We start from the raw sequence: 12,770 nt of genomic DNA on the forward strand, positions 1-12,770 counted from the left end.
AAAATATTTGTTTTTTTTAATCACTAAATTTCAAAAGTGAATCGAGATTAATCACATTTTTAATCGCATGTTTCAAACTCCATTATTTCGTATTTAAAAATATTAAATTGTGAGGCTTTTATTTTGAATGTTTGAACTGTCTTAAACTGAGAGTACTTTTCTTGCTATGTGCTTTTATTTTGAAATAAAGTAAGGCCCTTCCTGTAGATGGAAGGTTAGGACATGAAGTTAATCACAGCTGTTAAAATCATCAACCTGAATGTGTTTGTATTATCCTTATTTATTTATTTTTTTAAACAGGGCGGGCTTTAAAAAAAAAAAAAAAAAAAAAAAGCAAACATCTGGGCTGGGAAAAGGTCAGGTCACACTAACAAACAAACACAATGTCGTTGTCACCAGGTGTTAGCTTAGCATGCCAGCAGGTAAGAACAAAGGAGGGTCTGTAACAACAGGTGACAAAAGGAGCTGCACGGGTTTGTCCTTTATTCACAGATTAAAATCAACATATTTAATCTACAAATTATAAATAAAATCACATTTTAGATTTGAATCTTTGTTCAGACTTCTTGATTCAAACATAAACTGAGATTCAGTCAAGAAACTCAGCAGAGTCAGCGGAGAGACGATGTGTTCATCAAAGGGCTCAAAAGTTCAATATGAGTAAAAAATCTAATATTTGATGCGTCCACTTTGCGTGTGTCCACTTCAGGGTCTTAAGGGCCGCATCGCTCACCACGGGGAAGAGCGGGGGGGGCAGAGCACACATCTGCAGATCAATGGGCAAGTTGCTAAGTGACATTCTGCATCCTATCTGAAAGACCCCTTAAACGAGTCTTCATTTTGTTTTCAATGTTTATTTATTTTATTTATCTGAGGGTTTAAATGGCGTTCTTCGTCCTCAACTCAAACAGTCAAGAGGATGGACAATCAGTGGTCGACACTTTCACAGTTAACCTATCTGTATCTCCCAGTCCGTGGTCACTCGGAGGTCCAGGTCGTTCACTGTCAGCGTGCAGCAGCTCTCTGTGTACTGAAACGCAGCACGGGTGTCTCCAGCTCCTGGGGTTGAAAAGAAGCACATTAAAAGATAGATAGATAGAGAGAGAGAGAGAGAGAGAGAGAGAGAGAGAGAGAGAGAGAGAGAGAGAGAGAGAGAGAGATAGATAGATAGATAGATAGATAGATAGATAGATAGATAGATAGAGATAGATATAGATAGATATAGATAGATAGATAGATACTTTATTGATCCAGAGGGAAATTCAAAGTATCCAGTAGCAGGTTACAAAGACATGACATGAAACATTACAAATTAACCACAAACCGACCCCCCCCCTGCCATACATATATATTAACCTGAAAAAAGATTTAAAGAATCCCCCTAGATGAATCAAACTTAAACTGTGCAATTAAAAAATAGACTTATACAAGAAATGTACATAACCCGTGCAGGGATAAAAATATATGTGAGATTTAAACAAGAACCTAAAAACAGTTGAGAAAAAAAATCTGTAATTAGACCTGAATATAAAAAATTAAAAAAGTGTTGACCTTCTGAAGTTGTGTTGTTTATATATGTACAGCAATGTTTAAAAAGAAGATAAAAAAAACAGACATTAAATAACAGGCAGTGCAAACAAAGTTTTGCACAAAGACAACAAATCGACCATTTTAAACGTTCTGACTGACAGAACTCCTCACCTGACACATGAACCACCACTGAGGACGGTTTGCTCTTCAGGCCCAAGATGGAGACCGACTGAACGACAGTTTCACACTCATATGTTCCTTCTTCACTGGCAGGACTTTGAGACACAAAGAGAGATCATCAGATCATCAGCTGTGAGGCGTCCTCAGTCGATTAACAAAACCTTTAACTTCCAGATTCTGTTTCCCTTAAACGACCAAATATGGTAGGATGGACCTGAGCGAGTGCATAGCTCCTCCTGTACTGTAAAGTACTTATTGAATAATCAACCAAAATGTCAGTTTCTGCACCGTGCGCCTTTATTGTGAAAAGTTTCTTGACCTACATGAAGTTACTTTCTTAGCAGGTGTGATTTATGACTCACCGGCAGAGCAGCCGGCCGGACAGCATGTTGAACCTCCGCAGGCAGAAAGCCTTCCTGTCCCGGTAGCTGAAGGAGTGGCCGTCGTCCAGGTACAACTCACCATCAGCGGCGCCCTGCAGAGAGACACTAACTGAGTTCTCCTACAAGACGTGCAAATCTTTTTATGCCTTTTATTTTAGAGACAGGACGGTCGATAGAGTCACATATCAGGGAGAGAGAGAGAGGGAGGACATACAGTAAAGGAGCCACAGGTCAGATCACCTGAGAGTTTAGGGCCACAGTGATGGAGAGCGGCATCCACTGAACGTCAGCTGTGCAGGAGCCGCTCCCTGTAGACCTGCAGACCACCGAGCCGCCACGCTGGAACACGGGGACCTGAACAGAGGAAACACAAGAAAAATCAAAGTGAGATTTTTAAGAGGACACGTTGTGGCAGCACTTTGTGTGTCTTACGACGGTGTAGTTGCTCGCAGAGACCTTCAGGGGGCGCCAAAGTGCACCAACACCAAATCCCTGCATATTGTTTCTTTAAACCTTTGCAGCAACTCAGGTGAAAGTGTCCCATCATCGTCGTGATTTGTGACTTTACTTAGAAAGGAAAAGTCACTAGAGGAGCCACATTATTAAATATATTGCAACATTTTTTTCTGTTTCACCCTGAAGTGCTGAATGTTAGAATAATAAAGAATGTAAATAAAGCAGGAATAGGAAAACTACTGACGTTGAACATCAGTCTCTGCTGCAGTGAGAATCAACACAAAAACTGACTGACTGTATCCATGGTGACGGGAAGACTCAGCGTCCGGCCTCCTTTAAACCCCTCTGCAGAGCGGACATCGAACCAGACCTAAGACAGAAACAAACAGAACTGTAACATCGGTGTACAGAACATTTAAATACATGACGCTCATGTTACCTGGTGCTTGATTTACCTCAGCAGATCCAGGAAGCAACACTTGGATTTCTTTAACTCCGGGTTCAGTGACAGGACAGGCCAGCAGAGCTCGCCCTGCATGAGATAAGAGACAGACTGACGATGAGACGACAAAATAAAAAAGGAGGGTAAATTATGCAAAAAAATAATATCATTAGATTACCAATCATGTACTGGTTGTCCACAGAGAAGGTGTTCTGTTCTCTTGGAAATTCAACCCACAGAGGTCTGCAGAGGTTTGCATGAAATGGGAAGAAATATTGTTTAAAGTAAATAAAAAATGCACGAGCATAGTCGTCTGACTACTCAAAGTGTTTTTACACCGCAGGTCACACCGACACATTCACACGCTGATGAGTAAAGAGTCCATCAGTATTAACTCATCCATTCATACACATTCACACACTGATGAAGCAGCAGGAGCAACTTTGGGTTAAGTGTCTTGCCCAAGGAGACATCAGACATGTTGCTGCAGGAGCTGGGGATCGAACCCCCGACCTTCCGGTTGAGAGACGACCGACTCTATGACATCAAACATTTACCTTTGTGAAGCTGTTTGACTTAAGTTCGTGATCCAACACAGCAAGTGTAATTGTGGATAGAGTCCCTGAAAGCTTCAGTACAGACTTTAATTTACTGACAGCAGCCTGCAGTACCTCAAGTGAGCAGCAGGTGGCAGCAGACTCACCTGAGAGGAGGCAGACCACAGGTGTGAGCCTGGTGGAACAGAGTGTACCAGTAAGGGAGCAAACAGTACCTGAGACAAGACGAAGCAAAGAAAGAAAAAGTGACACACACAAACACAGCATCGCTACAGGAACCATTTAAAGAATTATTATAAATGAATCTTTGGAAATAAAAGATAAGATAAGATAATCCTTTATTTATCCCACAACGGGGACATTTACAGTGTTACAGCAGCAAAGAGCAAAGATTGCAAACAAAAAGTGAACACAGTACACAATTTAAATAAAAAAAAAAGAAAAATTAAAAATGTAAAAAAAATAGATAGATACCACAAAATAGATTTAAAAAAATAGATTTAAAAAAATAGATTTAAAAAAATAGATTTTAAAAAATAGATCAGCTGAGAGGTGCAGTTTTGACAAAAAATTAGTCAGCAAAATATAACATGAATTCAACAAATGCAGATTACTGTTTAGTGATCACTCCTTCATGTTGACTCCAGCTTAATGATGTGAAACTTCATCTTGAATTTGATATTAATAGCATGTTAAATATCAGCTGTTTTTGGACGGTTGTTTAAAGATGGGTGATTTTTTCCAAGTTTGAAACTAATCCTGACACACACAAAGCTGCGAAAAAAATAAATAAAACTGGATTTAGTGAATCCTCTGTGGCAGATTAAAGTACCTCTCCTCGATCACGGTGCGGATCGCAGCCGTGACTTCCTCGCCAAACAGCCAGGGCTCCCGGCGCTTTGTCATCTTTGCAGAGTGACCTCTGAAAAACGGCTGCAGGGCGGCTGCTTGGTACCAGCGGACCAGCAACTCGGGCTCCGGATCCTGAACGAACCCACCGACATCGGCTGAGAACAGACGAGGGAAGAAGATGACAAAACGATGCAATGTGTTGATGAATGTTTGATTCTCAACAGTGAATAAAAAAATACACAAAGTGTTTTCGGTTGGACAAGCCCAGTGATTTTAACATCTTAGAAACATTCCTACCACAAACCGTAATCTACTCACCTCCACAGAAAGCGATGCCTGCCACGCTCAGAGACAGAAGCATCGGGATTGAGATCTTCAGGTAATCCCAGCTGGCAGCGTTGTCACCTGTCCACACGGCTCCTGCATGCAAAACAACAACAATCAAAACAAAGAGTTTTAAAAAATGAAGAATTACAGAGTACATTGTGTTTATTATTCATTTTAAAACAACAAACCAAATCTCTGTGATCCGGCAAAGAAGGAGCGTGAAAGGACAAACGGTCTCTGTGAGCCTCCTGAGCGAGTGATCAGACCCTCGAACGTCGCCATGTGCTGCAAGAAAACACGAGAACGAGATGTAGAATTCCTGCACAGATAAAAGATACAATGACAGAGAACATGAGCGGGATCAAAGTCGCTTAAACTCACCTGGTGGAAGCCGTACAGGTTGTGTACTTCTCTGTGCGCCAAACCCCCATAATGCACTGCATCTTTCGGCATCGTCTTCTCCGGCCCGTCGAACACAGACGGTTCGTTCATGTCGTTCCACACAAACAATGATGGAGTTGATCCCTGCAACAGACAAAAAAAAAAAAAAAGACTTCAAACAAAGGCAAGTTTATTTATGTCGCACATTTCAACAAGGCAATTCAAAGTGCTTCACACAAGATATCAAAAAGCATCATGACAGAGGAAAGAAAAGAAACATTACAATTTTAAAAAATCACTGAAATTATTAAATCTGAAAATATGTTAAAATAAAATAATAAAAATAAAATAAAATTAAATTAAATTAAATTAAATTAAATTAAATAAATTAAATTAAATTAAAGAAATTAAAAGAGTTAAAAAAATAATAAGAATTACAGTCCAGAGTTAAAGTTTAAAATCTTATTAAAGCTGTTTAATTAAAGGCAGCTGTAAACAGGTGAGTCTTCAACCTCCATTTAAAAGAGCTGAGAGTTTCAGCGGACCTGCAGTTTTCTGGGAGCCAAAAAGATTTAATTAATTGATTGATTGATTGACAGCTACCATCAGGGTCCAGAGAAGTCCTTCTGTTGTTCATATGAATAAAGAGGAATAAACTGGTTCTGTTTTTACCTTATACTTCTCCAGGCCAAAACATCTGGAGTACCACGCTCGAGTGTCTGGATTGCTGAAGTCAAGGTAAGAGGATTCACCTATGAGACGGTGAAATCAATAAAACGATTTATAAAAGAACTAATGTGAGTATTACTTGTCTGTTTTGCTTGAAGAGGAGCTTGGGGGGGGGGGGGGGGGGGAATGCCTCAGAGTCATTACTCCACATATTATTATGATGATAACAATTATGTTTAAATACTTAAAACTGAGAATTCAGTTTGGTGCACTTTGGAACCAACAGAAGGTCTCCAAGTGCAACTGCATGTTGTTAGGCCCGCCCCCTCACAGACGATGTGCATTTCATCATCATCAACCTTTATTTAAGTTCTCAGAGAGATCATTGAGGGCGACCCTCATTTACAATGATGCCGAGAAAACATACATAAATGATAAACAACGAGAAATGAGATAAAGCTACTATCAATAAAAGAGCAAAAACAATAAAATATAAACACTAAAGTAATTTTAAAAAGCTTGAAATGACTACAGTGATAAGTCAGTAATTAAAATCAAATAAAACAGTTACAGTCAGGTGGGCGGTTCAAAATAATATTTCTAAAGTGTCCATAAGGGATAAAAGTGCTCAAGTTCAGGTCCTGTTGTAAAATATTCCAGGAGTTTGCAGCACATTTGTTGACTAGCAGAGGAGCGGTGTTGTTAGAAGACAAAGATTCTAGGGACGGCGCCAGGATTATTTTTCTCCCGGTGCTGAGGAGGAGCGTGACTAATATGTCAGGGTGTTATGAAAAGTCAATTTGCATGAATTCAGTTACTTTTTAAGTTTTCTCTTTTTTTTCTCAAATAAAAGCAGACATACGTGAGGGGGCTTAACCGGGGCTAGACAGATTTGTGATGCACTTCCTGCTCCGACCTCCACCTCAGCGGAGAGGAAGTGTGGACAACAGGAAGTGAGGAACACAAAGGAGAAATCCTTCCTGCATGATATCCTGTATTCTCTTTTAGTAAAGCGTCTGGAGATAACACTTGTTGAGAAAGACGTTACCAGGCCAGCACGAGCCCCGATAGATCTGCCCCTCTCTGTTCTTCACAAAATGCCCTCCGTCTCTGGCCTCGCAGTACAGCGACCAATCAGGATCGACCTTGATGTGGGGGTCACTTATAACAACCAACTGAAGGAGAAGAAAGACGACCACAATCAGCATCTAAAACCGACAGAAAAAAAAGGAAAAATGCTGAATGCTTCTTTAAACTGACCTTTCTCCTCTTCTTCTCTAGGTGGCGCTGCAGGCCGGCTGGATCGGGGAAAAGAGCGGAGTCCCAGGTGAAATACCGCTTCCCTTCCGTGTGCTCGATGTCCAGCCAGATGACGTCGTACGGGATGTCGTGGCGGTCAAATCCTGCGTCTACAGCCTTCACGTCGGCTTCGTCGTCGTAGTTCCAGCGACACTGGTGGTACCCGAGAGAAAAGAGAGGAGGGAGTGCTTGATATCCTGTCAGAGGGAGGAGGAGGAGCTTTCAGTAACACTGTTTACTGTTGTCTTGTTAAAGTCTTTATATGTGATTCTTCACACTTAAATATAGAAATCAAGTATCTCCTCTGAAAATAACTCTGTGAGTCATGACTGTCTACAATGGGTGTAACACCCGAGTCCCACTGTCTGTGATGTTTTCAGAGTTTTCAGAGTCCTATCTTCACTTTGTTTACATCGTCGGGACAGCCGGCTGACTCCTCCCCTCGTGAATAAAAGTTGTTTAATTGAGGGACTAGAGAAAAGAAGAATAACATACTGTACTCACTGCTTAACTGTGTTTCTAGATCACGCTCATTTCAGGTAAATTTACATGCAGTGTGAAGATACGAGCATAATAAAGATCGCTAGCATTAGCATGCTAACACAACAATGCAGCGCGAGTTGTTTTGGTTTCATGCTGGTGCTCAAGGGCGACATCTGCTGGATCAAAAAATCACATATGAAGCCTTTAAGTTTGCATGTAATAAATAATCGTGTAAAGGTGCTTCAGAGCGTACACACACCTGTCAGCTGAGCGTACTGAGAGAAGAGCTGCTGTGGAGTGGGCCCGAGGAGAACCGTGCAGTCGATCACACCGCTCTCTGACAGCCAGCGGACGTCGGTCTGAGGCTGCGTCCGCCTCCTCTTCACTCGAGGTGTCTGGTCATCCTGTGTGAGGTGAACGCACATTTCTAAGTTCCCTCTCAAAAATGTTATATTGTTTTCCCGTCTGATATTTGCAGGGGGAGCTGTGCGTGTTTTACACAGACCCCCTCCCATTGGCTCGAGGTAAATTCTCCTGATAATATCCTGCTGTGTTCTCACATCAGCTCACTGAAATGTTCTACATATTTTCAGGAGTGGATGTGTGAAAACAGCTTTAGGGTATCTCTGTATTTTAAGTCACACACTTTAATTGTTCATTATTTTCCAACCTGTGACTGACAAGATAAAAGACCAGCAGTGGAAAATCGGTTACCTGATGATCAGACGGGCGGTAATAAACATTCACAAATGTTTCCGATGCATTCAACCAAAACAGACCCAGAGTCCTCTCTGGTTTGTGAGCCACCAACAGCGGCACCGAGCCGTACAGGCCGAGGCGGCTGTGCAGCTCATAGGCAAACACGTCCAGGTTATAGAGCCGGTAGGGTTCACCATCTCTGTGAGAGGAAATGAATAACAGGTTCAACAACAATATAATACTTTATGATTTTATATGAGACTAAACGGCTTTAATAACACTATCCAATCCAATCCATATCTTGCAGCCATTCCCCGAGTTTTTCAGCTGAAAGCCAAATTTCCTTGAACTTGTGTTTCCTTCTCTCTTCCGTTACCAGTTTGTGAATGCTTACTAAAAACGCGGCCGTAAATGTTGCTGTAATGCCGCCAACAAGCAAATCTTCAAAGGGTTAAAACAAAAATTTTATAGCGCTGACTAGACGGTAAAGTTTTCATCAGACAGTCAAAGTGCCGTCTAATATCTAAGACCTCAAGTGAGAATAAGACTTTGGAAGACACTGTATGACCTTGAATTTTAAAATATCTAATTCAAGACTTTATAAGGATCCGCAGGGACCCCGTCTCTGTACCTGGTGTCTTTGAGCTGGAGGCCGTCGGCGTGCTCTGGAATACCGAACACATGACTGAACCCGTGAAGACAAAAGTCCGACCCAATGCTCGAGGGACCTGAAGAGGAATAAGACGCAGATTATTTTCCATTGAGCACAAACGTTAAGGTCTGTCATGACGTGTAATAAATTGTTGGACCACTGCAGCTGTATTTCTGTGGTCTTGTAAACCCTCAGATTTTAAAACTTTCCATTTTCTGTCTGTTAAAATGTCGATAAAGCAGAAACTAACCGTTAGCTTTGACGTCCTCAAACTGCCTGAAAGTCTCCTTCCATAACAAACTTGTGTCGTCTTCTTCAAGCTGTCGGTGGAACAAAGCAGAAAAAACAAAAACAGATGTACAAACAGGATTAGGATGACAGCAGGAGTAATGGTGAACACTGTTTGTGTCCTCTTACCTCTCTACCAGGAGGCGTAACCCTGAGGAGAAAAAAACAAAGAATTTAAAAATGTATTCAGTTCTTCATGTGTGGATTTGTGAGCTTCCCTGAGACTCTCACCTGGGTGGATCCTGCAGCGTCTCGAACCACAGTTTTCCTTTAGAGTTGAATGTTACCACCACTTCCTCTTCACACAGGATCTCCAGTCGGAACGGGAAATGCCACACACAAACCTGGTGACATCCTGAAGACCAGGAAAGAGTGATGGAGTGCTGAGACTGTCTTACCACTCTCAACCTGCAGGGGGTGACAGAAAAGAGAAGTTACATCCCTCATTATTCTCATTAACGAGGGATAACGAGGATCTCAGCATCGTAAAGCGGAATATGTTGCTTCGACCGCCACTTCTGCGTCAGGTGATGCTGATGAGGATCTCACTGTTCACACTGTGGCTCCCCCGTCATCACATCTGGAACTCTGTAGCGTGACTTCAGAGGATGGAGTTCATCTACGAGTATCTTTACGGTGTCGTTTTTGCAAGGTGACACAGAAAGAAGCAGTTTGGTCTGTGAAAAGAGCGGAGAAAGACTTTTTTTAATGAAAGGCAAACCAAAGTAATACAGTGAAGAGGTTGGATAGGGCGAGATGGAAAGGTTTGTAAAGATGCTTAAAACCAGTCTGAGTGCATTAAGAAATATATTTTTAATGCTATGATAAGTGCAGATTCTAGCTGTTGTGGCTGATATTTATTCAGCCAATCAGAATCTCCAATTAGCATCAGAAGGGGTCACTTTTCAGTGTTGTATGCGGGCGTCGATTTCATCGCCAATGTTAACGATCAAATTGCATCAAATTAGAGGTCGGCGATATGGGAAAAATATCATATCACGATTTTTGTTTTGGCAAAATCACGATCACGATTTTATCACGATTGTTTTCATACTGATCTTTAGACAAATTTGTAAGTTCAACCAAACTTATTTTCCTGTATAATGTTTTTAAATGCACACAAACTGAGCTGACAAGTTTAGTCTATTTGAAAAACATCTTTGTAGGAGGTCTGGAGGTCTCACCCAGAACATCTTTAGCAACAGAAATGTCTTTCCCTCAATTTGATCGATATTTATGAACAATTTGAAGGTTTTCCTCACCACTTTGAAATGATGATTTAGTTATGTGTCCTCTTTTTATGTTCATCAGGAACATTTTCACGCAGTGATGCATTCATTTAAAAACATGTAGACTTCGAGTTCTTGTGTTTCTGTTCTATTTTAGTCCTGCAGCGTTCCTCCAGCTGGAGCTTCATACGGGCTCTGCAGTCTTTGTTGTTTTTTATGACATCATTGGATTAACTTTAGTTTAGTTTATATATAATCAAACATAATACAGAATGTGTTCATTCTGTGACACATGATCAAAGTAAGAGTTAAAAAATCAGACTGCGGACTTTACTGTTAAGTTTCGTTTTCACCGCTGCGGAGCAAAAAAGGAGGAGGAGGAGGGGGAGAGAGAGAGAGAGAGAGAGAGAGAGAGACAGAGAGAGAGAGAGACAGAGAGAGACAGAGAGAGACAGAGAGAGACAGAGAGAGAGAGAGAGACAGAGAGAGAGACAGAGAGAGAGAGAGAGAGACAGAGAGAGAGAGAGAGACAGATAGAGAGAGAGAGAGACAGAGAGAGACAGAGAGAGAGAGAGACAGAGAGAGAGAGAGAGAGACAGAGAGAGAGAGAGACAGAGAGAGACAGAGAGAGACAGAGAGAGACAGACAGAGAGAGAGACAGAGAGAGACAGAGAGAGACAGAGAGAGAGAGAGAGACAGAGAGAGAGAGAGACAGAGAGAGACAGAGAGAGACAGACAGAGAGAGAGAGAGAGAGAGAGAGAGACAGAGAGAGACAGAGAGAGACAGACAGACAGAGAGAGAGAGAGAGAGAGACAGAGAGAGACAGAGAGAGAGAGAGAGACAGAGAGAGAGAGAGAGAGACAGAGAGAGACAGAGAGAGACAGAGAGAGACAGACAGACAGAGAGGGAGAGAGAGAGAGAGAGAGAGAGACAGAGAGAGAGAGAGAGACAGAGAGAGACAGAGAGAGACAGACAGAGAGAGAGAGAGAGAGAGAGAGACGCATCTGTGTCAGAGCATAAACTGCAGCATGATAGAATAAAGACATGAGCCCAGTTCTACGATCTCTCTGCTTTGGCAGATCGTCAGCAAGTTGAAATCCTTCACGATATAAGATCGTTATATCGCCCATCACTACATCAAATGTTTTATTACTGACCTGCGTGTCGGGCTCAAGCAGTTCAAAACGTGCCCCCTTCTCTGTGAGCACCATGCTGTCCAAAAGAGCCTTGTACTGTAGGATTGGACCCTGCATCTGTCGCCTTCAAATCATGGGAAAAAAACATCAACATAATAAAAGTGTGATAAGTTTTAGAATAATCCTGCAGAGCTTCAATCCTACTGAACACACCAGAGAATATCATGTCCTGCAAAATAACCTGTGGCTGAGTCTGTGGCGGTTTTGTCAATGTGATCAGTGTGAAGTTGATTTGACAATAAATATCCAATTTACCTGTAAAAAGCAACATGTTCACTCTTCTTGAACTTCTCCTGCCCTTCATCTTCAGGAACAACACTGAGGGACGAGCAGGGAGAAAGTGAAAGTACATCATGATGTCTTCAAACTCTTTGCAAAGACTCAACTTTCAATGCAAAACATGTAGACAATAATTTGATTTTCAGAGTCGCTGCTTGAGTTGGCAAACTTGAAATCAAAGACATTACTTATTATATCATATTATTATTATTATATTATATCATTGCATAGATATCAGAGGTTACTTTCGTCCTGCAGGAATGTAAACAGGGACATTCAGTATACTGCGTGACATATCGGCTTTCTTTACACAGGCTGTATTTTTAAAGTGAAAGTCAACATTCAAACTTGTCAGTGCTGCAGAGTCGCTCAAAATAACGTGTTTTTAAATACCTGTCCACAACGGTTTGGATCACTTCTGCCATCTCCGGCCGACAGACGGACAGAACACACCAATAAGACGGTTTGTTACACTTCAAACGACTTTACTGCATTACATTCTGTTTAAACTCTGCTCAGGTTGACAAGATAAGAAAACCTGACAGCAGCGATAACACAGATGACACCGTCAACACGCCACCAACCACACTTCCGGTTTTAATTTCAAACTAAAATATTTGCTACTACAGCCCACCCAGAGTTCGCACATGCGCATAACACAAGCCCATTTAAAGTTGCGAATAAATACAAATTAAGTAAAAACTACGTTTTTTAGTGCTTTTAATAAAAAGGTAAGGATAGAACATAACTAAAAAATACATTTATTCTACTTATTCATACAAAAAAACTCAAATAGGATGTAGATTTTAAGACCCGTTAGCTTGTTAATACAGTTAATCGAACAGAAAATAATAAATCTATAAAGAA

General features: G+C 41.3%; 1 protein-coding gene across 2 annotated transcripts; it reads right to left on the bottom strand.

The window, feature by feature from the left end:
* Nucleotides 1-456: 456 nt before the first annotated feature.
* On the bottom strand, nucleotides 457-12,453 carry ganc (glucosidase, alpha; neutral C). 2 transcript variants are annotated; one of them, XM_061062338.1, is made up of 25 exons: nucleotides 12,297-12,453; nucleotides 11,880-11,942; nucleotides 11,586-11,688; nucleotides 9,748-9,875; nucleotides 9,430-9,606; nucleotides 9,328-9,349; nucleotides 9,161-9,230; nucleotides 8,890-8,986; nucleotides 8,274-8,457; nucleotides 7,819-7,963; nucleotides 7,038-7,273; nucleotides 6,826-6,952; nucleotides 5,781-5,860; nucleotides 5,109-5,252; nucleotides 4,916-5,012; nucleotides 4,719-4,820; nucleotides 4,381-4,555; nucleotides 3,695-3,763; nucleotides 3,170-3,234; nucleotides 3,005-3,081; nucleotides 2,845-2,919; nucleotides 2,334-2,447; nucleotides 2,073-2,185; nucleotides 1,702-1,805; nucleotides 457-1,059 (listed from the first exon to the last, which is right to left on the bottom strand). In XM_061062338.1, the coding sequence occupies exons 1-25, from the start codon at nucleotides 12,326-12,328 to the stop codon at nucleotides 950-952; spliced, it is 2,709 nt and encodes a 902-aa protein (XP_060918321.1). In that variant the 5' UTR covers nucleotides 12,329-12,453; the 3' UTR covers nucleotides 457-949. The 2 variants fall into 2 exon arrangements, with proteins under 2 accessions (XP_060918321.1, XP_060918322.1); XM_061062339.1 differs by having other exon boundaries at nucleotides 11,880-11,922; nucleotides 12,283-12,429.
* Nucleotides 12,454-12,770: the final 317 nt, after the last annotated feature.

This window comes from Labrus mixtus, chromosome 18 (genome assembly GCF_963584025.1).
Source record: "Labrus mixtus chromosome 18, fLabMix1.1, whole genome shotgun sequence".
Classification (NCBI taxonomy): domain Eukaryota; kingdom Metazoa; phylum Chordata; class Actinopteri; order Labriformes; family Labridae; genus Labrus; species Labrus mixtus.

Excerpts from the sequence above, each read along its gene's own strand:
- ganc (XM_061062338.1), bottom strand. The coding sequence starts at position 12,328 with ATGGCAGAAGTGATCCAAACCGTTGTGGACAG. Across the intron at positions 9,876-11,585 it reads TGCTTGAGCCCGACACGCAG|ACCAAACTGCTTCTTTCTGT; the intron begins GTCAGTAATAAA and ends CTCTTTTCACAG. Across the intron at positions 2,186-2,333 it reads CTGTGGCCCTAAACTCTCAG|GGCGCCGCTGATGGTGAGTT; the intron begins GTGATCTGACCT and ends GTCTCTCTGCAG.